Below are 26,784 nucleotides of genomic sequence, written 5' to 3'. Positions count from 1 at the left end.
GTCTCACAGTAACTTTACCAGAATCTAAAATGTGCCTTATACTGTTACTATGATTCAAATAAAATATAGTGATCACATGATAAATATTCCATTACCATTTGTCTCAGCAATAAATGTCTTGCATAAATTTAGTGACCCCCTAGAACATGTGCACTCACAGACACAAACACATGCACCCGCACATCAGTCTGGTGTAGAAGTATGAATAAAGAACAATTAATCATTATAACAGAGGTACAATATTGAACTCTTACCCCATCAGGCTCTTTCTTGTCAGGTATAAAATTCTTCCACTCCCCAGCTATCTTATTCCCCAGTTTACTGGCATTGCTGGCCGAGCTCTCCAGTACAGGGGGTGGAGGGGGTGGCGGCAGATTACTACTGGAGTCCGAGGGGGAGGGGGTCTCATCAAACCAGTGGCTCAGACCAAGGATGGGCTCTGAGTCATCATCTGATATGATAAAATGCAACTGAATACATAATGGGAGAAAAAACTTTGTTTCAAGGGAGACAAAGTCATATTGTCTATATGAACACTAGCAAACTTTCATAACAGAGTATACTGCAAAGTGAAGAGATGTGAAAGAAATGTCTTATTTTTTCCTTCATTTACAATTTTACATAAATAATATCACACTCAACAGTACCAATTTGCCAACACAAGGTCAAGGTAAGCATGGGTCAAGGTCAGTATAGGTCAAGGTTCAGCACTTATCCTCACCTTCTTCCTCACTGCTGCTGCTACTGTCCTCAGTGCAGCTGAAATCATCCTCGTAGTATGTGTTGGAGTCGGAGCTGGTGCTGTCACTGTCATTATTGTCGCAGTCAGACTCACTGTTGCCTTGTCTCTGCTTCTTTAACAGGGATGCCTGCAGTGAGAGATAAAAATACTATTTTCATTTTCTGTGTCTGATCTGACTTTTGAATTTTTTTTTATCTCTAAAGACTCTTAATTGAAAACCAAATAAAATCATTTGTTGTACTGATACTTAATACTCAAGGCATCATTCACTACATATCATTTATCTATATAAAAGAAGGGGGCAAAGAAGAGAACCCAGGAAAAGTAAAACAAAAGTAAATGAAGTTTTTAAAAATATGGCATATATTTAATCTAAATTTGGAATATGATCCAAAAGACCATGAGCCAATCACTGAAGAAAACATTTTTAAATTATATGAGAATACTTGCATATGTCTACCAAAAGTAAGGAGTAAAATCTGCTGCATACTTTACATAAAAAATCCTATTTGGTGACACACGATGCTAAACTACACTACGTTATATTAAACACTCTTTTACTATGATGCTGAAAATCTACAGAATAAATCGTTATTTTATTGGCAGAGTCTACATCAAACTTCTGTTTTGTTTTTTTTATTTTTTGGCTTGTTTAAACTTTTTTTATCTCTAAAGACTCTTAATTGAAAACCAAATAAAATCATTTGTTGTACTGATACTTAATACTCAAGGCATCATTCACTACATATCATTTATCTATATAAAAGAAGGGGGCAAAGAAGAGAACCCAGGAAAAGTAAAACAAAAGTAAATGAAGTTTTTAAAAATATGGCATATATTTAATCTAAATTTGGAATATGATCCAAAAGACCATGAGCCAATCACTGAAGAAAACATTTTTAAATTATATGAGAATACTTGCATAAGTCTACCAAAAGTAAGGAGTAAAATCTGCTGCATACTTTACATAAAAAAATCCTATTTGGTGACACACGATGCTAAACTACACTACGTTATACTAAACACTCTTTTACTATGATGCTGAAAATCTACAGAATAAATCGTTATTTTATTGGCAGAGTCTACATCAAACTTCTGTTTTTTTTATTTTTTGGCTTGTTTAAACTTTCTTTTCTTAAATTTTGTAATCTTACTTCTAAAAATCTTTAAATTAATAATTGTGATGCATTGCCATTGGCTTAATTTCACACATAAGCACCCATTCTAAAACATAACATCACATCTATTTGGCAAAGTGTGCTAGAAAGTTACCCTAACATATGGAAAGGTGCTGCTACTTTTCTTGCACTTAATGTTGAAACCCTGTAAAACAGGTTGAAACATGCAAAAAGTGCCTTGTGTGGTTTTTTAGAAATTCAGATAATTTTGAGCTTTTATCTTTCAACACATGCACAGACGTGTTATAAATTGTTTTTAAAGGAAGAAAGAGATCCACCCTCCAAATGCACTTCATTTAAACAAATACCTTCCAAAAGCTGTTATTTTATTCTCTGTTCATTCCCATTTCACCTGCTCATATTTTCTTGCATATATATCATTTGCTTGGCCCTACCAATCATGTAAATGCATACACAAGTATACTCACCTTTTTGTAAGCCACATTCAGTATGTTAAAGAGCAATCCAGTGAGCCGGACACTACTGGTTATCCTTTCTACTCTCTGCCAGGCAGTCAAAGAGCCCTGAATCTGGACAACAGTCTCCCCAGGATAGGCAGACATTGGTGACTGTGAAAATAACATATGGTTGAAACATTTTTTTCCAAGTTATTCTGAATTGTGTAGTTCCATTAATGCAGTAAAATATTCAAACGAGATTCAAATTTATGATTCCTCATTTTTTAAAAAGTGCACCCAAAAATTATGAAAACCAAGAACAGTGCTCTCTAAACGCACAATACTTGAATTTTTTTAAATGCCATAATATTTCTCCTAGATTAAAACAGAAAGTTGCTATAGTTACAGTGAATGTTGCAGTCTCCATGCTAAGATCCTCCATGAGGGCTGCCATCAACTGCATGGCTTGTGAGGCCAGGGCCACAGCTAGGACACCAAACCCATGCTGACTGAATAATAATAATAATAATAATAATAATATTAGTTATAATAATATCAGTTATAACAACAACAACAATATAATTATTTTAAGTCTAAATTCAAACAGAGACTGTTCAGGAGACTTTTAACAATAAGTACAATTATGTGTGGTTACCTGACTCAAGCAAAATATGACTGAAAAAGAACAGTTTTAATACCATTTATCATTGACCATATATGGTTATTTTCAATGAACACTGATGTTCTTGGCATATATCCCAAGATCCTAATATATCACATTGTACCAAAAAACAAAATAATTCCAAAAATTATTGACAAATCAAACTTGAAAGATGCTTGGTACAATTAAATAAGAACATCTTTTTGAGTTCCCTACCTTTTAGGCACAGCCGGCTTGCCAGTGCTGCCCTCTTTTGGTTTAGCTGTGCCCTCAGTCTTTGTTTTAGTTGCTTCCTTCTCCTTGGGTTTGTCCAGTATGCTACTGGGAGAGATATGGAGTATGTGCTGGAGACCATGGAGGATCAACCACGCTGCTGTCATTTTGTAGTTTTGTAGGGTCTGGGAAACAGGGATGACAAGATTAGAAGTTTTGTGAAAAGTTTTGAAAATATTGTGATCCATATTTAATCACAGAAGGAAGCACAATAACTCTGTGATATCCATGTTTACCTTCACGCATAATTTTAATGTAATCAGGTCACTATTGGAGCAAAATAGTCCTTGAAAGAAATTCTGACTGAAATTTATATCTATCAGTTTTCTTGGTTATTCTCAATGGTCAATATCCATCTAATTTTGAATAAATAATTTTCTTTTCATTTAAACTGGACAATTTTTTCACACATTTCACGACAAATTCAGTAAAATTTACTTACATGTCCACCTGCCCTTGTAGAGGATTGAATGGTTGTCAGCACGGTGTTAAACACTTCCAGCTAGAACACAAAAACATCCTCATTTCCATACAAATCTAATAATATACAATTAATATCCTCATTGACCATATGTTATTATAAACCCCACCAAAACCATTTAAATTTTAGAAGTTATGGGAAGGACAGGTTGAGAAATCCGTAGTTCACTAGATGCTTTGAAAGAAAGAAATGCAGGGAAGGGTAATGATTAACCTTTTTTAGGGAATTTGAGTTAAAAGATATAGGAACAAGTACCAGACAGAAATAAGGAAAGAATGAATGAACAAGAGGGGGAGAGAGAGAGAGAAAAAGAGAGAGACAAAGAACCCCCACCCATGTATGCTTATTTTATCACAATATATTCAAGTGTAAGTTAAATGACATAAACAGTGCCTCCAACTAAAAATATTCCTTCTAAATTTAGTTTGAATGATATTAACTTTCTTATCCCAGAGTACTTACACTTTTCTGGACAATGCCCACTGCGTATGTGTCAAAGTCTTCTTCCTTGGTGGCAGTGGCACCTTTCACTTGGGCAGAGGCAGCTATATAAAACAAGACATCAATGCTGCTATATATACCGACTTTTAACAAAATATGTAAGCAAAAAAAAAAAAAAAAAAAAAAAAACTGGTTGTATGGCATTATGACAAGAAAGATGGTAAAAATTTGAAAAAATAAAATCCAACTCATTAATCAAATCTAAATTATTACTCAGTAACAATAATAACCAAATATTTTTGTTCATTTTGTTATCAGAATGCAGGGACATTGATGTTCTATTTATCAATAAAATGATCATTCTAATGCCAAATTAATAAAAAAGATTCAAAATCTAAGAAAGATGCGTTTTAATTTTTTTTTTTTTTTTTTGGCTGAGTGACTAATTTGGTTTATCCTTTGATATGTGCGCTTAATTTGAGATAAATTAGTAATGAATTATATACAATACAGGAAACCCTCACTTCATATAACTTTCACAAATCTAAGGGTTGTTTTCATTTCTTATATTGGTCACTTCTAATCCCAGCAATGAAGGAAAGAGATCTATTTATCACCTTGTAGTAAAAAAAATCCTAAAATTTTATGATCTTATCACCTGACTAGCACATGATGAGATTATAAACAATGGACAAGTTTTATCAACTCTTTATCAAGGAGGGGCAAAATGCAAGCACATTATATGTCATGAATGCAGTCTGAGAAAAAACCAACTTGGTATAGACTGATTTTCATTGCTATTTTAAAACAACCATACAGTGTTCTTAAATTAATTCTCTTACAACACTAATTCAAATTCCCCCTGTTAGGTAGGAAAGGTAAATCTATATCATATAACAGTAAAAGAGCTATTATGTTTGATAATTGCCAAAAATTAAAATTTTACTTCAGGATTTTAGAAAAGAATAAAATATTCCAACAATTCTTTAATATGTTTACTCAGTAACTTGTTAAGAGCACATTATCAAATTAAGAGACACTAAAAATCTCTGTAGCAGTAAATGAGTAGGAGAGATAGCCATGTGTACTTACAACCATATCAAACAGAGAGCATGTTATCACTTATTGCCTAATATACTTCATATGTATTTTTAGTGCCACCATCACATGATCGTCTGTTATCACACCTTTAAAGAGTACACACGATACCTTTCATTTATTTTACTGTTGAACTATTCACTGAAAGCTTGCTTGTGCTCTGATATGACAAAATGGCCGAGGCCCTGGTTGCAGCTTTCACGGATAATCTCTTGACATGTAGCATCTGTCTGGGAGAGTATGAGGACCCCCGTGTATTGCCTTGCCACCATACATTTTGCTATGGATGTATATCTAATCACGCTACGGGAGCAGTGACTTGGGGCAAGACCTTTCCATGCCCCCTTTGTAGAAAAACGACAAAATTCCCAAAAGAAGGACTCGTGAAACTGAAAAAAGATTTCCGTGTTCAAAAGGCAAAAGAACTTTTGAGTCAGCAACATGAAGTCTCCAGGTCATCTATAATGAAAGAACCTGATGAACATGGAGTGGCACATGGCATACAAGAAATGATGATCAAATGTGAGAAACATCCTACAAATGAACTGAAATACTATTGTGAAGATGATGATAGCACTGTGTGTGGAGACTGCGCGATAGCAGAGCACTACAGACACGGTATTGTGACAGTTGAAAAAGCTGCAATTAGTAAGCGTACAAAGATTAAAACTGCCCTTGAAAAAACACTGTCAAAACAGGACACGTTCAAAGAAGCAGCTATCAAGATCACAGCTAGTGAACTACAGGACTTTCACATCAGGGAAGCCTCCATCAACAATATCAAAAAACAGGCTCAAAATATCCGTAGATTAGTTGACCAGAAAGAACAAACACTGATATCAGAGGTAAATTCTGCCTATGACATCAGAAAAAAGCAGAAGAAGGCAAACAAGGACATCCTTGAAAATCACTGTGCCTCCTTGCAAAGTGCCTACAATTTTGCCCAAGAACTTATCACAAATGGTTCTGACTCTGATATCATGATTCAAACAAAAGCTCTGACAGAGAGACTGACAGCGATAGAGAAAATGCCATTTCCGACTCTAGATACACCAGCACAGGTATCCTACTGTCCTGGCAACATATCTACTGTTGGACTGGAAGCCATGTTAGGGCAGGTGGCAGTGCAGTTGGAACTTCCATTAGCTCCACTGGAAATTAATCCAAAATCAGTGACAGAACCTCCTGTTTTCCTAGAGAAGGCAGAATGTGTGCATTCCTTCAGTGCTAAACAAAAAGATGATACAAGAAATATGTCCATAACAGGGTTGGCTGTAGATGAGCAACATGTGTTTATTGTGGATAGAATGAAAAGAAATAACAGAACAGTGGTATTCACACATGAAGGGCAATTCAAGTTTGACATAAAGCTACAAAGTCCATTTGATGTGACTGTCTCACAGGCTGGTCACCTGTATGTAACATCACAGGGTGACAAATGTGTCAAAGTGTACTCCACCAGAGGTCAGCAGCTGACAACTATGGGTCTGGGACAACTGGAGCTGCCCCATGGAATTACATTGGGCACCAAAGGTCAAGTGATCATTTGCGACAACCCCTTAATTGAAACAAAATCTCTCTTCACCTTCCATGCAGATAGTGGGCTGCTCTTGAACACTATTCCACTCACTGTGTGTGCAGACTCGCAGTATATTGCAGTGAACAAGGTGAATGATAACATTGTGATATCAGATTTAGACAATAACTGTGTACATGTGGTGACACCTAGTGGTGATCAGCTGTACCAGTATGGCACACAAGGCAGTGGTGACGGTCAGCTATGGTGTCCTTACGGAGTCTGCACAGATAGCCATGGCCACATTTTCATTGCTGACTGGGGTAACCACAGGATAGTGGCACTGAGTCCACAGGGACAGTTTATCAGATACCTTGCCACTAAGGATGATGGGTTAAAGTATCCAGCAGCATTAGCAATCAACCCTGCTGGCCAGCTGGTGGTGGCAGAGGAAAAGGGCATGGTGAAGACCTTTCAGTACTTATAAAAGACTCATCATTTACTGATTGCTATACTAGTCTTTAAGGTTACAATGTTCAGCATGAAAGGTTAGAGAACCTGCTAAGAAAGACATTCCATGACATACAATACTAACTATTCGACTTTAAGTCTAAGATTGACAGCATATATATTGCAATGCTGAGCTCTAAGAATTTCTATAATGCTATATACTTTAAAATAACTTTAAAAGACACTAAGAATGTTGATGGCATGTCATTGATTACTATGCCTCCAACTGAGGAGGGTTGTTTGGGAGGGGGGGAGGTATTTTTCAATGTTATTGATGTAATTAATACGTCATCCATCCTTGTACTTGGCCTATCAATGAGATGCATTATCTGACAATACCCCGAGTCCACCTCTTAAAACTTGTCCATAATAACCACTGTATAGATCTTCTTGCTACTGAACATTTAGTCAATAACCAAAGTGTAAAGTTAAAACTGCCTTTTTATCAAACAAAGCCAAGAAAGCAAATTTTACTTAAGCAAAGAAGATACTGTTTGATAATATAATATCGAGGTGAACTCAAAAATCATATGCCCCCCCCCCGGCACCATTTACAAAAAGAGAAAAAAAAAACAATTTTTTGCTTAATATTAGGTTACTAAGATTCAGCTGGCTTAGTTGTGCTTCTTTTCTTGTTTTATCTGTCTACAATTTTAGAAGCTAGCCACAATGTAAGCCTACTCAGAAGCTACCTATACTCAGTTATTGAGAACAAACTAAATAAAATTTTCAAAAGTACATAACTTCTTCAAGATATACTAATTTCATTGCGTTTTAATCATTTAATTAAATTTGTTGAAAAGAAAAGCTGCCAAATATACACACACCAAGCAGCACAAAACATTGATTCAGAAACAATATTTGAAAATAAATAAATAAATAAATAAAATAATCATACGAGGTCTGGTAGGGTCCATGAGGAGGATAGTTCTAGTTGCAGCCACGGGAGGGTATACATGTTACTGAACATTATAATACAATTTATGCTACAATATTGTACAACAAAGTATATAAAAACCACAGATATAAAAAAAACTTGTGTTTCTTTTTTTGGCCAGTATATATAAATGCACACTACAGCTCTAACCATACTAAAACCCACCTAAATTCATGATGCTCCCAGCTGCAGCCACGGTTAGTGCAGTATACAGGCATGTCATGACCACTTTCACTATGCTGTCCAGTCGGTCAGTGGTCAGTGGCTCCAGTATGGGCAGGGAGAAGGCCCGAAGGATGAAGGACAGGTCATTGGACAGAGACTGAAGGCTGGAGAGAAAGGGAAAATTATATAAAAGTTATGCTGAGCTGGAGAAGAAGGAAAAAAATTAAATACAACTTTATCTGTATCAGTTACGTGATTAAGCCAGTTCGAACCCCTATTTAAAGAGCTATTATTCTTCTTAACCCAATTTCCCCTCCCTTAGTCTTCTTCAAAATTGTGACACAATGGCTTTATCAAATCTCCAATCAATTTTCAACTATGGCCCAGTCCCTTTCCATCCCAGTCTACGCATACTGTATGTATTATTGACCTGTACAGATATATAAACAGAACAGAAAAAGCACGATACAGACAAAACCCAAACTTACGCCAATTTCACAGAGTTGGCCTCGCTGACAAGTCCAGGGAACACAAATCCTTTGTGAGTCCCTCCAATGGCATCCTCATACCTCAGCCTGTATCTGGCAACGTAGACCAGCTTGGTGCAGGCTTCTACCAGGATTGGCCCTCCGTGTAACTGCTGCAGGGCGATACAGTTCTTGGCTGCAAAGATCTTCCTGGTGTCCTCAGTAGGATCTGGGATGTGAGAGATGGTCATGTCGCCATCACTGGTCATACTCTCCACTGGACCTGGGGAGATAAGGAGAACTTGTGCATAAATCGGGTCAAATTATAGAATAAAATCACATCATTAAATGAGAATATAGTTACATCCATAAATTGGGGCAAGTAACAAAATGAGAATGCATCACTAAATGAGAGCTGATCATGTATATCCCGAAGGGACATAAAAGCTGCAATAGGATCCAAGGACCAGTAAGTGACAAAATAAGTCAATATGTTACTCTATTCACACAGTTCCATTAACATAAATAAATTATGCATACTACATTACAATACAGATGTCACATGACTGTGACTGTGATGATATACGCTTTATTCAGTTTTTTTCTCTCAGTATGTATGTCAAATAATGCACTGCCACAGCTCTAGATATACAACAAACATCTCGAGCTTAAGCTAGAGGTATTCTGGCATATATCCCTCAGGTGACAGTGTATTATCAAAAATTTTACACAGCTCACCTTGGCCCTGTCCTATCTGTCCAGTGTCATCAAATACTGAGGTCAGATGGTCAAAGATGTTCACCCCAGTGTCCAGTCTGGGGCGCTTCAACTCCACTTGTGACGAGGCAGCAACCTCTTCTGTTCCCTCTGTAATAACATGATGATGATGATGCACTTGAGATTTTTTCACATTGGTATTGAATGCTTGTGAAATGCTTATAAGCATTGTTACTGACATAAAAAGGAACAAAATCATTTTTTTGGTAATTGTTAATTTTCTCAATTACATTACAATCTTGTGGCAAATCTTAGTTGCTGTACAATGTATATCATTCAATGTAATTTCAAGTAGAAAAACATAACTGACAGCCCAGTTATCACAGATATAAGCACATTCTCCATACCTTTGTCCTCCGGCCTAATGTGGGGTGGCAGCTTGGCCGACTTCAACATGGCCGTAAAGGTCAAGAGGTCAGATTTGGGCAAACTGGCCGTTCCCTTGCATAGCCCAGATATCAGGATCATCAGGTACTTCTATTGACAATGAATACATATATAAACTGAAATATTGTGATATAGAGAATACCTTCATATTGTGGCTCAATATCAAATCTTTTCAATACTTTTGGTATTTGATAAATTGAATGCTTTATGCAAAAGTAACAGAGTAAAAAAATAGCACAGCAGTGTCTCTTACAGTTTTCTTCAATATTTGAATGAAATGCCAATTAGATTTACAAATTATTTTGTCATTTTCTTTGGGGGGGGGGGGGGCAAATTTAACAAAGTGTTATATAACAATATTTATGAGCAAATTTATACATCAGCTTGGTAGTTAAGTCACATAATAATGCACATCAGTTTGATGTTCAAAGGCATGTTGGCCATAAGCTAACAATAGTGAGAAAGATATACTTCATGTTCAACAACCATATTATTATTAATTTATGAAAAACTTTTCCATTATTCCAAATAAATTTTTCTGTGGTTTACCTGTGATATGGTGCAGTTCTCATTTCTGTCCTGCAGTCTTGCCAACAAGAAATTCAGCAGGATCTTGCAGGCTGTTAGGGTGCTGGAGAGGTTGCTCTTTGGGACTTGAAAAAAAATAACATGTCTTTTTATAAACTTCAATAATATGACAGCAAACAGCAGTTTATTTGAAAAAAATATAATGTCAAAGGATTACCTCCTTAAATCAGTTATTTAAAAGTCTAGTTACTTTTCAAAGTGTGTGTTAACACCTCAAATGTTTAAATACGCCCTTTGCATAATATATAGCAAGCCCCAAACAGTATTCTAGGCATTATTTGAAAGGACCATACATTTCAAATTAACATCCACTTGACACATATTATAAAATTAAAACACTTACTTTCCCCAGCATTGGCACTGAGATAGTGGCATGCAAGGGCCACATAGGAAGAATAGAAACCTTCATATTCTTCATCATGTGTCAACAGCTGGGAATCACTGAAACTACAGCAGAGATTATGTATTTTTAGGAAAACCATGTTGATAACAAAGAATCCACATATGGTGCACCTTGCACCCACTAAAACCATGCATGAATGTGAGTAATGCCACTCTATTTTTTCGGTTATTGACACCATGCGATAATTCAAGTAGTAGGCTATTCCATAGCGAGGTGTATGTGACATTCAATGGAGTTCCATACTGATGTATGCCATACACACTTTGCTGACATATGGATTATGTAATGCATACTCTAAAGAGTATTAATAATATGGCAAGAGTGGGATGAGACTAAACATCTGGGTTTGGGTACAATTCAGCATGCTTTTTGATTATAAAAAATCAAATTATATATGAATGATAAACTGGTGAGATTTAGTTCTATGTTATGTTAGCCATGAGACATTATATCATTTTATTATGTCATGCCACTGGGCAAAACGTCATGCAAAAAATAAGTTAAGCATATGTAAAGTCATTGTAAAATAAAGTAAAATAAAAAAAAATAAAATACAAATTAAAATTACAAAACAGCCATCAAAAGAAAGATGTTATTGATCGATAACTATTTCTGTTGCATCACAATCACAGGAAAAAATGAATGATCAAAGGTTGATAACCAATGCATTTTTGAGTCAAAATAGCAAAGTCATAGATCTAATCTATTTTTATCAATTACATTGTCTCCTTGCTGAGACTGGGTGCAGCACGAATGAAAACGGTCAAATTTTGCAGCAATCTCAAAATATATAAACCCATGTATGGCATTCCTTACCTCTTTAGAATGAATTCTACTACATCTGGTATTTCAGCTGGGATAAAACTTGAATTAGACGCAGGTAGCAGAGGTTTTACACAAGATGACCAGTCTACCTCTGCACTTCCTGCCATTTTCGAAAGTTGTGTAGCAATGAGAGAAGATACCCCGGAAATGAAAACGATAAATACTTTACAAACTTCCTGTAATAATATTTAATTAAGATCCAAATGAAAAATTAAGATGATAAATCATAATATTACTCATATATTTCAGCTGAAAAACAATATCATACAATAAGCATCATCGCGTTATTCTCTAAAATGGATGTAAGCGGAAGTTGTGCCTCAGTTTGAAAATCGTTAAGTAGGTCAGCACTACAAACAAAAATCGATGCATGTCACTGTCACTCGTTGTTGTGTGTTCAATTATTTACGGGATAAGGGCGTTCACTGAAATGCAGTGTAATGAAATCACGCAAAAGTCACAGATAAAGGATTCAAGAGAGTGTAAGTACAACACCGGTTATCTGATGGAGGAAAATAATTGTGGGGAAAGTTTTGTTAGATAACTGACTCTTAACAAGTGCCCGCATCTTTTGAAATTAGCTGAATTTCACGGCTGCTTCTGTTTTGACTTTAAAATACACAGTGGATATTTAAAAAGGTCATGCACGCGGATTTGGTATGTTGTTTCTGCCTTTTTAAACTAGGATGTAATATATTTCATTTTAAAGTGCAAGTGTTGAGGAAAACTTTTTATGAATAGATGTTTTAGTTTGAGAGGCAGTGTGTTGACTTAAAATTATTATTAATTAAATTGTCTTGTGTGTCTTTTTTGTTCATTTTATGCCTTATTGATGTTTACTACTCTGTGAATTGTAGGAACGCATTTCAGGCATGTAATGAAATCAGAAAACATATCTATTGAATTCAGTGCCTGCCTTATGAGGTGAATAATGTCACATTAAATGGAAGCATGATGTCGAATTAAACTGCACATTATCTTTATGCTTTAGGTTCCTCATGTGTGACATGGATTAGATGTAAAGCAGCAAATATGGGAAGCTGAAGTACAGAGAAGATGACTCTACCAGGGTGATTTCTAAAGAAAAAAAAAAGATCAAAACTGAAACAAAAGTGAATGTGACAAATCATTCCATGATTTGCTGAAGAAAATACACAAACATGTATTTATCAAATCACAAGTGCCACACATGTAAAAAGGAAATCTGTTTATTTTTTATATTCATTTTACTCCCTTGTATATGGAGTCAGCAGCCATGTTCCAATAGTGCATGTTATCCAGCCTTAGTGAACCTTCTCTCAGGTATAGCAGATGGCACATACTCAAACCGCACTGTAGCTGGGAGATCCACATGTGGCATCCCAACTGCCACCAACTATACCAAACTTACCAGCACAAATGACCCCACTGTATATGTATGCAGCTCAGCTGGTAGCTCCTCCCACCCAGCCAACCCTTATTTATATGATACGCAACAGGTCAACTCTGGAGTGGAATTAGTTATCAGTCCTGTTGACTCCACGTACTGGCAGTCTCAAAACTCAGTCTCCGACCCCAACGGAGACCCTGTCCTAGAATGGATTGAGATCAACCTAGGGGATCGATTTCTCATAACAAAGATCGTGATGACATTTGTGAGTCCGCACATTCCTGCAGGGGAGCTTTCGGATGCGAGACCCAAAGCCACGGTGATCGAAGTCAAAGACCATGCGAACTCGGACAGCTGGAGAACTTGGCGTTACTATGCCCAGGACTGTAGTAAATATGTGTGGTTACACAGCCAGGTCCCAGGGGGGCCGGTACGGACAGGACCCACCAATCCCATCTGTTATCAGGGGTACTACGCAGGGGATACAATTACACAGTTACAGGACTCTAACTTACAGGAGGTGAGGTTTTTATCGTATAGTTTTACATGTACTTTAATTTGGCATTTTTTTTTTTTATCACAACAACTTGTTTTTTGCAGATTTCTGATTTCAACAGAATCCCAGAAAAATCTGAAAAATGAAATTTGTTAATTTTTTCCTTGCTAACAGTATCTTTAAACTTCTTTGGTATAAGTGCACCAGATTTAGAAAGCAATTTGCATGCAGTTTTTGTGCTATAGTCTATTTTGCTCAAAAACTATTGATAGATTCAGTCTAGAACCAAAGAATATGTTATTATGTACCTTGATGTTTTAGTTGAAAAGTGGGCACAAAAATTTTAACCAGTTTACTTGAGGTGAAGAGATAGATGATAACAGATGTATCAGCTATTTAAGTTACATTATGGGATATTAATTTGAATTAAAAAATGTCTTTATTGGTCTTCACATAATGACATTGAAATAACCTTCATTTTCCTCACTTTTATCCAATGGGTTCTAAACCTAATGAAAACTGTATATTATGTTAAAAATATAAGACATTGTCACTTTCAGATCTTTTACCAATGTCTATTCAAGAAGTACAATAAATATGTAAACTTAGTTACATACCAAAGCCCTATTTTATTTTTAACCATACTTTATATTGCTGTGTTTCAGGTCATTTACCATCCTCTCAGGGACTGGTCATCCCAGTTCTTCACCTCTGCATCCCAGAGCCACTACACAGCGTATTCCATACGACTCCGGTTTCTAATTCCCGCAGACTCCACACCCAGTAGCTCGTACTTCGCTGTCAGCAACATTGATATCCGCGGTCAGTGCGCATGTTTCGGACATGCTGCAGAATGCACAGGACCAGTAAGTAGATTGGTTTGTGATACTTAGTCTGCCCATGTTTTTCTGCCTGTCCGGAAAAGTACTAGTAGGCCAACTTTGAAATGTGTAAGTAATATATATATTTATCATTTTGAAATATACAACTCAAATCAAAGCCATAATGAAAAATGTAAAATGAAAAAAAAAAACTTACACGTATAAAATCTATCAATATCCAAGGTGCCATTTTTATTTTGAAATTAATAACCTGTTTATTATATTCAGAATCAAGCAGAGTGTGTATGCCAGCACAACACAATGGGCGTCAACTGTGACCAGTGTCTCCCCCTATACAACAACAGGTCGTGGCAGGCTGCCGTTGGAGACCAGATAAATGCTTGTCAAGGTGAGCATGGTTATCACTTTCTAGTAAAAATAAAAGCCTTATAAATTTATCTGGAAATCCAAGCAAATATTTGGGTGTTGTATTTTAACCCCCCCCCCAAAAAAAAAAAATCAGATGTTAATAAATTGATGCTTCACACAATATATATATATATATGTTAATCTTGGGTTTATTTTGAATATTACCAAAAGGATATAATGAGCCATTTAAATTACACAGCTCTTAGAATGGAAATTGAAATCATTATGCAAGCTTTATTTGGCATCAGCCCGAACCTAAATTATTTGCTTGATCAGTAGAATGATATAAATGGGTTGTTAAGTTTATACCAAATATACTTTAATATTGTGCATTTTTTAAAAAATTGTGAAGAATTAGTGTGATGGATCAGTTAAGAATACAATAAATTTCTGACCAGTTATTATTAAGGTCTTGTCTGAAAGTTGATGATAAAACCTGTACCCTTTTCTTAAAAACAGCAAAGTATTATCAATGATTATTTATGATTAAATTTTAAGTACACAATGAAACCTATGTGCAATGTATAAGATATCTACCACATTACTAAGTCAACTTACCCATATTTCAGAGTGTGGCTGTAATGCCCATGCCGAATCGTGCCATTATGACTCAGGAGTGGGGTACGGAATATGTGACAACTGTGGCTATAACAGCACAGGACACAAGTGTGACCAGTGTATTAGTAACCATTACAAGGCCAATGTCTCAGACATACCTGGAGTGGCTTGGGTTTGTAAAGGTAAGATAGTCTGGAAATTAGTGTGAAGTAATTTTTTTATTTTCTTCTGTGTAGAAATACCTGACATATATAGTCCCCTACAATAATCATGTACTTAATTTTCAACATTGAATAATAATGATAATACATTTATTTTTAGTCTAAAATCCATTAAAAACATTTAGTAGACTTTACATGAAAAAGCAAGCACCTAAGAACACAATTACCATGCTATGTAAAAAAAGTATATATATATAAAGAAATATTATGATTCAAAAATAGCCTAATTTTCACATAAAACCAGTATATCAGTCAAGAAGATGTAGAAGATTCACATTCTAGAAGATGTGATATGGTCCATGGACAAGGGGTTAGGGGGTTCAGAAAAAGTCCTCTCTTAATCAAAATTTGATCTAGGTTCTACAACATATATATTTCATATTTCAAGTTTTTTATACTAAGGGGACAAAAAGGTCCACATTTTCAAAAAAGATCACCTTTGGCATGTTTGTTTTCAATATTGATTTAGGTTTTACAAAATTCTACCACTAATTGCATAATTTATAAATTGTATTGAGAATTTGGATGGGTTGGGTCACAGATAAATAATTAGGTAGCTTTGGTGTAAAGAAAGCAATTTGTTTTTTATTTTTTTCAAGTGTGTGTGTGAAACACTTCATCTGAATCCATGAAGTGGCACATAAAGACATGAATTCCTGCACTTGAAATTTTAAAATCAGCACTGACATAATCTTTACCAGTAACTGATTATGTAATTGGACCACCAAGCACATGAAATCTGATTAGTCACCACTCAGCTGTCCCATTGAAAACCATGGTGATGTTGAAGTGCCTGTCATTAATGCAGCAGCTATCTGTGTTCTTTTCACATGTGGTGTTTGTAGAGTGAATGTGGAACACCAGCATATCATCAGTAAAGGTGGACTGAAACAAGAACAGCTCGATAATCTCTGCTTGGAAATTAGTTGATAGAATTTGCTTAAAGATAGAGAAACTTGATTTTAAGATGCCAATGGAAATATTGATATTAATTTTTAAATGCCACATGTTGTGTAATGGGAAGAACTGAATTCAATCATTCTGAATGCCAAAGTCTGGATTCTAAATAATAACAGTTTAAACATTTGTAATTCTCAGTCTGTGGTGCATGCTACAGATACTTAAAAAAACTCATGTAGTAGTAACATTAGTGGTGTAGAAAATAACTGATTCAAATGATAAAAAAATATAAAGTGGAAATTCTTGGCAAGAATTAGATAAATTTTCATCAAACAAATTGTGTAGCTCCAAAACAGAACTAAGCCAGGAAAGGCTAAGAAGTAATCACATTTGGCATTTGCTGGTATTAATTATTCACATAAACCAATCAGCATGGTGCAGCACAGTGAATAAAGGACTGTTTTCAAGAATTTTTATACCCAAACCTGTATAGGTTTTTTTTTTCTAGAAGGGAGACATAAATGTTTCCAGACAGCTGTAGGGTTTGAAAGTCATAGTTATTTGGTTACAATCTGAAGTTTGAACTGTTGGTACATGACGCATATTTAAATTTAAATGTTAATCATAAATCAATGACTTTTCTAGTACAAAGTTAACTTGACATGCCATTTTTTTTTCAAAATATTTCATTCCAGAACAATGGATTTTTTTTTCTTTTTATAAATCTTGATCAATTATATGCAATTTTCCCATGTAGTCTGCTTGTGCAGTTGAAATAAAATATGCATGTCTGTAATCAGAAAACTAGTTGCGTGCGTTATGTGGTGGAAGGAGGCCAAATGACATAAGATAGTCAGCACAAAATCAGATTCTTAGTACATATTGATTTATAGATTTTGTCCCTCATGATTACCTACCAAGCCTAGATTTCATAGATTTTTAACAATTCAGAAAACAGTACAAATAATTATTAATGTATTGTGATATTGCGGTAGCATCTGCAAAATTACTCCACCCTTCTGTTTGAGCAATTGTTTACAGAACTTTGTGTGAATTACTCATTTTGCTGTTAGTATGCCATGATGTGGTTGAGTTTTATGTGTTTACAGATGAATAATGGAGATATTGTACATATTATTATAATATTAAATCAACATAGAGCACATGTTATGGCTTGGTATTTCTTATATTAGATAAAATGTTTATGCAGTGCCTTCCAGAAACATGTGGGTTGTCATCTATTGGATATCTATTGAATGTTTACTTTTATACATCGCATTACTAATTCATCTTTCCCTTTTAACATTAAATTTGATCATCCTCAGTTATAGAGTCACATATGAAATGATTTATTGTCTTCTATTTGAATGCATATTAGGGGAGAGACATGCTGGCTCCATGAACATGAATTTTGAGTACACTTTTGGAGCTTTTTTCTCAAGGACACCGTTTCAATTTTTTTCAAACACTATATACAGTAGTAATACAGTACATAATTCTAGACCTATCCTTGAATTTTGTCTTAAACTACATTGCCCTCTGTTGTAATGTTTAATTCTGAATATTGATGATAATGTAGTCTGAATATTTTAAACAATAATGCTCTACTTAGCAATCACAGAACTTGTTGTCAGAATATGCGCCCCAGTGCCTTCTTGTTGTACTTATTTTTTAATTGAAAATGCCAAAAAATGTTGGTAGTAGTGGAGTAGAAACATCACTATCTACCATATGCAGTCTTACATTTATAAGTCAATTTCATAACTTTCTACTCTGGGCAATGTACAGCATTATATTTGAGCAAAAAAAAAAAGATAAAGTTTCAACTGCAGACATTTTATTGAAGAATATATTTTGATGAAATTATGTCTCATGTACAAATGATATGAATTTCAGAATGTGATTGCAATCGAGATGGGACCCTTGCCAGTAGTGGTTACGTCTGCAACAGCGACACAGGGCAATGCTCGTGTAAAGCACATGTAATGGGACGGACATGCGACCAGTGTAGGGATGGGTACTGGAACTTCCAGGCAGCTAACCCTGATGGATGTCAGGGTACTTACAGAGAATTAATGAATGTTTTTGAGAAAGCTTTAAGCTGTACTGTATGAACAACTTCGAAGAAGTTTTGGGTCTTTTGACACATGGCAGCCCTCATTAATTTCATGATTGGTGCAAAGTGGTTAAGTTTAACTTTTATGCTGATTTTATTTTGGATTTGGAAATTATAGAAAATAGATGTAACTGATATATATATACATGTTGTAACTAAATATGACTCAGTGCATGGAATAAAATTGTTAAATTCAAACTGACTGCTATTTTACAGCCTGTAACTGTGACCCTGTGGGATCCCTTGGTTCCATCAATTTCTGTAACAAAGACACTGGAGTATGTGTATGCAAGCAGAACACACAAGGTCAGAGGTGCAGTGAATGTAAGGTGAGTGGTATCATATTGCTGTATTTACTGTGAGGAAAATTAATGATTAAATATCTGTACAGATAGGAGTTACTGTAGTGGGATACCACTGACAGGTATTGTGTATTTGATTATAAACATTAATCTGAATGATTAATAACTGAATAAAACAGCGAAAACAGATTTTAGAGCAACAGACAACTTTCATATCTTATATCTATAGATTTATTTCTTAAAAGTACAGGAACATGCATTTTGTCACCATCAGTGTCTGTCCATGTCACAGAATGGAGGATTGTATACATTTCATGAAATATTTGTAATTTTAATTTTAATTTTTAGTACTGAACAAGCTTTTTCTGCTAATAGCACTGTTATAGTTATTTTATGAAATATAATGAAGCCATTGACCCTTTCAGCCTGGTTTCTTCAATCTGACTGTGTCCAACCCAAGCGGCTGCCAGTCATGTGACTGTCTTCCTGGAGCATCAACAAGTTCTGTCTGTGTTGCCAATGGCAACTGCTGGTGTAGGAGATCTCTGATTGGTCGAGACTGTGGAACGCCCATCACAGGATACAATGTGCCAAAGCTGGGCTACTTCTTTTATGAAGCTGAATCTGCTCTTTTACCTGCTGTATGTTTGCAAATTTTAAATTAAATGTGTTCTAAAGTGGATTTTTAAATAGAAAAGTATGGGTTATCAGCATAATTACTGTAGCAACATATCAGATTAAATGACTTTCACTTGGAAAATGCTTTGTGATATGTCTGTTTTTTATAGACCCATCATCATAATGCCATCAAGTCATCTTCTTTAATACAACCCAAAATCGTGTCTTTTCTTATGCCAATAACCAACAACAGTAAACATGGCAACAGTCAAGAATGAAGGCTTATGTAGTTATATTACATATTATATAATTACAGAGTGCAGTGGTGAAGGAGGCCTCAGGAGGGAATATGCCAGGCTCAGATTTCAGTGGCAGAGGCACTGTGGTGCTACAGGTCAACAGTTTCGTACAGTTTCAGATACAAGTTCCCAGAACACAGCGCTATGATATACTGCTTAGATACAAAGTAAGCTGATTACTGATATAACAGTCTTCTCTGTACTACTGTACTAATGTCATGTTGAGGTAGTGGTTACAGTGCGTAGGTTTAATATTCACCATTTAGTCAGTGGCTGATGCATTTCTACTCTGGGAGGACCTTGAAAGACCCTTTCCACATGTGTGGACTACTGTAGTATTTCTTCTTTTAATAGAAAATTAGAAAATCATTCTATTGGTCATATCAGTGCCAGAACTAAACGGAAGGATCTTCTGCTATTTCTGCTTAGAGAAGCATTGGATAACAACCTTTTGTGAATGTCATACATTGTAATATTCAGAAAAATGCCTTTCATCCATGTATTACGTAGACTTGCCCTTCAAGAAATCGACGGAAAATAGCTCTTTTTCAATTTTGAATGGGCACTGTAGAAAACATATAACAGCTAAAGCTCTCAAATTAAGCACATATGTGTGATATCATGTGAAGAATAAGTTCTGTAAATTTCAATCCAAGCAGTTGAGTACATTTTGAGACAGAACGCTTTAAATGTGCAGCAAACCGTAACGCTAATCCCTTCAAGATCTTGACGAAAACCGGAAGTGCCTCATGACGTCACTCGCTTCTACTTGGAAAGCTGCTGGGTGATTTTCCGATGAGAAATATTTCGTGGTTCATACAAATGTTCGGAAAATGACCATGCAGATAAAAGAAAATTCACTAATCAAAATTGAAACTGCGTAATTACATAGAAAAACATTGTGCATTCCTGACCTCGACTTGTCAGTGTAAACAAAGTGTACTGAATGCATCGCAAGCAAGCACGTGAATGCCGCGTTTGATACTTTGTATCAGACACTTCGTTTTACTTGACAACACAGTGTTTACGATGGGCAATGACAGGAAAAACAGTGCAAAAAACACGCACTTCCGGTTTTCGTCGATTTTTTGAAGGGCGAGTCTAGATATTTTACGATTTATTTTCTCTTTGAAGTTGCAGAAAAGAAGTGTAATATTTTTATGAATACTGTAACTTTTTTTCATCTTCATCATGTTCTTGTGTGTTTTTATATATATTTAGCTATATTCATTAATTTTGTTTTCTTCAGAGTGATACCAGTTGGCCGTCTGCTCAAGTGACCTTGACCCCTGTGGGTGGTTCTGCTTATACATGTGCAGGGCAGAGTTACAGCTCTGGGCAAGTTCTGCAGTATGGAGAGGCAATTATGTCCACTTCTGGAAGAGGTGAGACAAAATGTTGTTATTCTAATCTCATTGAAAACAGCTTTTTAAAATCATTTATTGGAATGTATATGCATTATGTCGCAAGGCTGGGACTAAAAATAATTGCATGCAGTTGTTAACATTATGCTTTTATACACATTTGGATGTGTTGTTTTTAACAAATAAATAACAGGGGGAAACAGATGGAATTAACAGTTCAAATGTAGACTTTCATGGCCCTTTTGACACATTTAAGACTCCCTGATGCACTTTCATAATATGGATCCCAATTTCTAACAAAGTGATTGAAATGTTAGCCATTGACAATGTTCCAAAGCAAATGTACTAGCTTTTTTTGACCAGGTAGTTGGTTCCCAGCTCAGTCACTGCTGGTCGCCTTAGCACGAACCTTGCTGACAATGCAGGGACTTTTTTGGTCAATTTTTAAATAATTTTGTGTAAAAAATTCTAGTGTATGTCATCGCACTCTGACAAATAAAAAAAAATATATATATCATATGTCAACATTTTATTATCATATGGATTGAAATTACAGTGTTTTTCACATGTGATGGCAGACCGGATGGTAATCGTTACCCACATCCGTACAATTGCCAGCAGTTCTACCAGTGTTCCAATGGGTTTGCCTTCCTTCAGAACTGCCCAGGGGACCTGGTGTTCACATCAGACCTTGGGGGGCTGTGTGTACAGGCTCAATACAACGACACTGCTCTCCCGCCCATTTTGACTCGTGAGTGACAGTGGGGGGTGTGGCTTCATGAGATTAGGCATTTTCTGGGTGTGGTTTCAAGTTGCTAGGGTGTTGTGGAATGGTGGAGTTTTTTGGGTGTGGCTTTTGTGGGTGTGGCTTCTACAAGGGTTGAAATATGGCTGGACTGGATTTGATATTCTCATCATCTTCTTGTGTTGAACTTTATCTTGTGTGGCTTGTAAGGGCTAAGGTTCTCTCTTAATGACCTCAGGCATTGACCTTTTATGATAATTTGATCTAAAGGGTAAAATCTTCTGTAGGAATAGCTTCAGGGATTGGCAGAAATCTGTTGATAAATTGGGTGGGACATCAGTAACTGGCTGTCATTGTGTGTGGTTTAAGGACTGGCTTCACTTGGGTGTGGCTTTATGGATTTCCTATATACGAGACTTTTTATACTAACTACCGGTGCTCCTTCAGAAACTAACATCTATGGGTGTGGCTTCTGGGATTGACTAGCTATCTGTGGGTGTGGCTTTGGGACTGACAATTATTGGGGGTGGCTTCAGAGACTCACAAACAGGGTTTGATTTTACTATTGTTTTAGTTTTTCAGGAGAATACTTCTTTTAACTAAAATGTTTTGTGATTTTCAGGTAGAAGGCTTTCAACATTTCTTGATTATGTGTCAATGCTCAAATAACATTTGGTTTTTTTTTTTTTTTTATTTTATTATTTTTTTTTTTTTAGAAAACATATTTTAGACATCTTTTATAATTAGAAATTATAGTTGGGAAATGCTTTAAGGTTGATTTAAGTTAGCTTTTCAGATCATTTAAATGATGTATACACATTTATAGATAAAGAAAACTCTAATTGCATAGTTATTACTTAGGAAGCAGCATTATCACAGCTGTTCTTGGTGGCCTTTTTTGAAAAATCGCCACAATCATTATTATATACTTCCAAAAGTGCTGTTATTTAATACACTGTTATATTTTATAGAAACTGTGACCTATGACACTGGCTGCCTACAGGCTGGTACCACCTACACACTGGCCTTGGCTTTAGGACAAGACAACAGCACATTGAATGGGATGACTCTGGAGTTGGATGTGGTATGCTAGCTCATTACATCTCACCCCAAGTCCTTGTTATTATACTCCTCCACACAGTATATACTTTGTAGTCAGAGTTAGTTTTCTGATGTTCAGTGTGCCTTATCAATATAGAATAAAGCTGAATTATATAATCTTTTAAAATGTTAAGCTAAAATGATAATATTTATTGACTGAATTACTTTTCATATGCAGACATTCTGACTGTATTTTATTTTTAATTTTATATACAGTGACAAACTGTGATAGAATGATCCCTATGATATCAGCAGTGGAAGTTCTGCACAGATCTTCTAGGAATTTTCTATGTTTCCTATAGTATCGAGTATATTGGAAAGTCCTTGATGTTTTACAGATCATGGTCTTGCCCCTGCTGGACGACCTGACCACTTATCAGACCAGCAGCAATACCCTGCCCTACATTGTGTGTATGGAGGCTGTGAAAAACATGGAATTTCAGCAGCAGCTTGACTCTAACTGTGGCTTGTATGAATACTCTCTCATGGCTGAGCTTTTTAATGGAGCTGTTGGTGAGTTCATTTTGTAATTTATGAGGATTTTTTTTTTTTGTCTATATGAAATAGGTATGCTTTATCTGTTAATAATAGAAAACTTGATTGTGAACAGTAACATGATTTGAATTTGGATACAATTTATGATGGTTTTGTAAATATTTTGAGTTTGAATCAATAATGCAATACATCACAAAAGTACACATAATGAGTTTATGACATTCTGAGTACATTTTATCAGAATAAACTAGTTGCTATTTCTCAATTCTCTATCCTTTACTTTCAGTGCATATACATATCATTGCAGATATAATAGATGCTTATTTTCCTGTGTATTTATGTATATTTATTTCTCGCCTATCTTCAGGTTGTTCGTGTAATCCCACTGGCACTGTACCTGGAACAAACTGTAACACATATGGCGGACAGTGCGTCTGCAAGCCTGGGGTGGGTGGCAGGTCATGTGACCAGTGCCTGGCCAATCACTATGGCTTTAGCAGTGGTAATGGATGCACAGGTATGGTCTTTTCACTTTTTTTTTTTGCCCCAAAAGATGGTTTCTGTTTTGCATGGGGTGTCCGCAGATGGGTTAAATGCCATGCAATTTCTAAATATTCAAATAAATTTGTAAAGACAGATTTTTTCCCCCATGAAGGAGTAATTTGAAACCAGAGGAAAAGAAGAGATTTCTCAGTTCTAGATGTGCTCACATAAAGAGCAAATGTAAGTATGGACTTGTGTAGAGATTTCTGCTAGGGACTGCCTGTTGAAAGACAACATACTAAGTTAACAGTGACTGTTGTATATTTGGTTTCAGCATGTGGCTGTGATGTGTCAGGATCTGTGACAGAATCTTGTACTGAGACAGGGGTGTGTACCTGTAAGACTAATGTCACAGGAACCAAGTGTGACACATGCATTGCTGACCACTATGGCTTGTACACAGGTAATGGAAGGTTGTACAGATGAAAATTTGTCTATGAACATGTCAAGAAACAATATTTACGTATGTACTTTCTGAAAACCATTCAAAGTGTAATGATTATTGCAATGCACAATGCACATTTTATTATGAGGAATTGCTCTTTGAAAAAAATTGCCTTTTATATTTTAAAAAATTGCTCCTCATGTTGTCAAATGTTGAAATTTTGTAGATGAAACCCACTGTTAGTAATTTTCTTAGAAAAGATATTTCAAACTCCAATTAGATTGGGTCTATTGAAGTATTTGAAATTCATTTCTCTTTCTGTCAAACATATGCCTGCCTATGACACATTATACACTCTGTGAAAAAAATATAGCAATGATGATGATAGAAATCATTGTATGACCTTGTTTGATTATAGGCAATGGTTGCCAGAGATGCCAGTGCCATCTGGTGTACTCTTTCAACAACTCCTGCAGTGACAGTGGACAGTGTCCATGTAAGCCTGGTGTGGGTGGACTGATCTGTGACCAGTGTCTAGACGGGTGAGTTAATGTTTAATATCTTAATAACAGTGGACAGTGTCCAGATGGATGAGGTTGCCTGACCACTTATATGAACCTTTAACTTTACAGAACTTTACAGCTGTAAAGGAAAATGATGACACTGCATATTCAAACACATATTAATTTCAGATTATATGCCCTGTCATAGATTGGAGCTATACTTCAAGATCCATATTATTTTCAGTTTCTATGCCCTGTCAGAGGTGGGCTGTATTCCGTGTAGTTGTAATGTGGAGGGCAGTGCAGGGGGTATATGTAACAATGGGACAGGTGCCTGTCAGTGTAAACCACTTACCTCGGGAACCAAGTGTGACACCTGCCAGTTTGGTAAGCCCTTTTTTCCCTAGAATTTTTATTAGACCTTTGTCAAAAGACTTTAAATTATTCTTTTAATGAAGTAAAATCTTCTTTTTTCCAAGTAATTGTCACAAGAGTATACCTTTTTCTTATAATGACATAAAATAATTTCCACTTGCAACACTATAACTCATGGTTTTGTGGAATACATAAGGTACATAACTTATTTGATTTGATGACATTTTATACGCCATATATTATTAACTACAATAACCAATTAATTATTAATTACTCTCCACTTCAGGATCCTATGGCCTTGGCACCTGGGACACAGACACTGGGTGTATTCCATGTTTCTGCTCTGGTCACACTGTCTCCTGTTCCTCAGCCACTGGCTGGTACAAGACCACTGTCAGTGACACCTGGTCTGTTAATGACAACTCTATCACAGAGGATGGCTGGGCAGGTGTCAGCCAGACTGGGACCACTGTTCCTACCAACAGGCCGTATATATTTGGTGTACCCTTGCAGTAGGTTCCACTTTTGGTTACAACATATTTGTTTTGATTGGTTGGTCGGTTTGTTGGTTGGTTGGTTGGTCGGTCGGTCAGTCGGTCATTCTATTAACATCAGGTGAAAAAAAAAGCATTTATGATTTGCTCATTTTCTCATTCTTTTTACACCATAAAAGGACATTCTTGAAATGTTACAGTTCAAGGATTTAGAGTAATTGGAAACCAGCATATTTTTTTACACTTTGTATCACATTTTGATAGCATTTTCTACAAATAACAAAAAAAATGATAACATTTCAAAAGACAATAAATATTTCCCACAATTTCAGACGAGCAGTGCAGATCATCAACACTGGGAACAACCTTGGTCTCCCCGACCTTTACTTCTCTGCCACGCCCAAATACCTGGGGGACAAGAGGGGTGCTTATGGCCAGACCTTCTCTGTGGATCTGTCCTCCTCAACACTGGACTCTCCTGTCAACAGTACCACAGGGGATGTGGTTCTCGCTGGTGCCTATACTGACTTCGTGCTGGTGACCAATTTACCCAGCATGCCTGGTTCAGTTAGGACTTCTTATCAGGTGGGTGTAGTATGGCATGGTCATTGCAGGGGCAAATTGTCAGGGGGGTCTAGGGGTTTAGTAAAAACCAGATGGGTGTGGCATGGAGTGTTAAGTACAGGGGTAGATTGAAAGGAAGGTTTATGGCCTTGGTCAAAACCCCTACTGAGTTTCTGAATGCAAAATTTTCTTTTAATATGGGAGTTAATCTCTTATTGGAAAAAGTCTGATGATTTCAT

At 36.0% G+C, this 26,784-nt stretch overlaps 3 protein-coding genes across 9 annotated transcripts in view; 2 read left to right on the top strand and 1 right to left on the bottom strand.

Moving 5' to 3' along the window:
* LOC106175564 (E3 ubiquitin-protein ligase UBR4) overlaps positions 1–12,021 on the bottom strand; it is a 78,511-nt gene extending 66,490 nt beyond the window's left edge. For 4 of the 6 annotated variants that reach the window (XM_087009743.1, XM_087009745.1, XM_087009744.1 and 1 more), the window contains exons 1-15: positions 11,839–12,020; positions 10,963–11,066; positions 10,581–10,684; positions 9,992–10,121; positions 9,606–9,734; positions 8,889–9,150; positions 8,401–8,564; positions 4,196–4,278; positions 3,695–3,754; positions 3,196–3,377; positions 2,725–2,827; positions 2,349–2,489; positions 2,015–2,065; positions 722–869; positions 255–451 (exon numbers count right to left, since the gene is read on the bottom strand). In XM_087009743.1, the coding sequence (XP_086865869.1) occupies positions 255–451; positions 722–869; positions 2,015–2,065; positions 2,349–2,489; positions 2,725–2,827; positions 3,196–3,377; positions 3,695–3,754; positions 4,196–4,278; positions 8,401–8,564; positions 8,889–9,150; positions 9,606–9,734; positions 9,992–10,121; positions 10,581–10,684; positions 10,963–11,066; positions 11,839–11,954 (1,974 nt within the window). In that variant the 5' untranslated portion in view covers positions 11,955–12,020. Of the gene's footprint in view, positions 1–254; positions 452–721; positions 870–2,014; positions 2,066–2,348; positions 2,490–2,724; positions 2,828–3,195; positions 3,378–3,694; positions 3,755–4,195; positions 4,279–8,400; positions 8,565–8,888; positions 9,151–9,605; positions 9,735–9,991; positions 10,122–10,580; positions 10,685–10,962; positions 11,067–11,838 lie in introns of all 6 variants that reach the window. The other 2 variants (XR_015333620.1, XM_087009746.1) reach the window with 2 other exon arrangements.
* Positions 5,033–8,113, top strand: LOC106175617 (tripartite motif-containing protein 2-like). Its single transcript, XM_013557705.2, has one exon. The coding sequence runs from the start codon at positions 5,446–5,448 to the stop codon at positions 7,273–7,275; it is 1,830 nt and encodes a 609-aa protein (XP_013413159.2). The 5' UTR covers positions 5,033–5,445; the 3' UTR covers positions 7,276–8,113.
* A 154-nt stretch (positions 12,022–12,175) lies between the features above and the next one.
* Positions 12,176–26,784, top strand: part of LOC106175565 (laminin subunit alpha-1) — a 29,880-nt gene continuing 15,271 nt past the window's right edge. Inside the window, exons 1-19 of one of the 2 annotated variants that reach the window (XM_087009748.1) lie at positions 12,176–12,329; positions 12,839–13,736; positions 14,378–14,578; positions 14,822–14,942; positions 15,532–15,702; positions 18,538–18,699; positions 18,974–19,086; positions 19,485–19,700; positions 19,994–20,143; positions 21,226–21,361; positions 21,897–22,091; positions 23,057–23,169; positions 23,525–23,699; positions 24,049–24,198; positions 24,499–24,627; positions 25,028–25,151; positions 25,357–25,499; positions 25,774–25,999; positions 26,314–26,566. In XM_087009748.1, coding sequence (XP_086865874.1) covers positions 13,008–13,736; positions 14,378–14,578; positions 14,822–14,942; positions 15,532–15,702; positions 18,538–18,699; positions 18,974–19,086; positions 19,485–19,700; positions 19,994–20,143; positions 21,226–21,361; positions 21,897–22,091; positions 23,057–23,169; positions 23,525–23,699; positions 24,049–24,198; positions 24,499–24,627; positions 25,028–25,151; positions 25,357–25,499; positions 25,774–25,999; positions 26,314–26,566 — 3,507 coding nt within the window. In that variant the 5' untranslated portion in view covers positions 12,176–12,329; positions 12,839–13,007. The remainder of the gene's footprint in view (positions 12,330–12,838; positions 13,737–14,377; positions 14,579–14,821; positions 14,943–15,531; positions 15,703–18,537; positions 18,700–18,973; positions 19,087–19,484; positions 19,701–19,993; positions 20,144–21,225; positions 21,362–21,896; positions 22,092–23,056; positions 23,170–23,524; positions 23,700–24,048; positions 24,199–24,498; positions 24,628–25,027; positions 25,152–25,356; positions 25,500–25,773; positions 26,000–26,313; positions 26,567–26,784) is intronic. The other variant, XM_087009749.1, reaches the window with a different exon arrangement.

Source organism: Lingula anatina, chromosome 3 (genome assembly GCF_051362555.1).
Source record: "Lingula anatina isolate TDL-2025a chromosome 3, LinAna3.0, whole genome shotgun sequence".
Taxonomy (NCBI): Eukaryota; Metazoa; Brachiopoda; class Lingulata; order Lingulida; family Lingulidae; genus Lingula; species Lingula anatina.
This window is presented reverse-complemented; position numbering and strand designations above follow the sequence as displayed.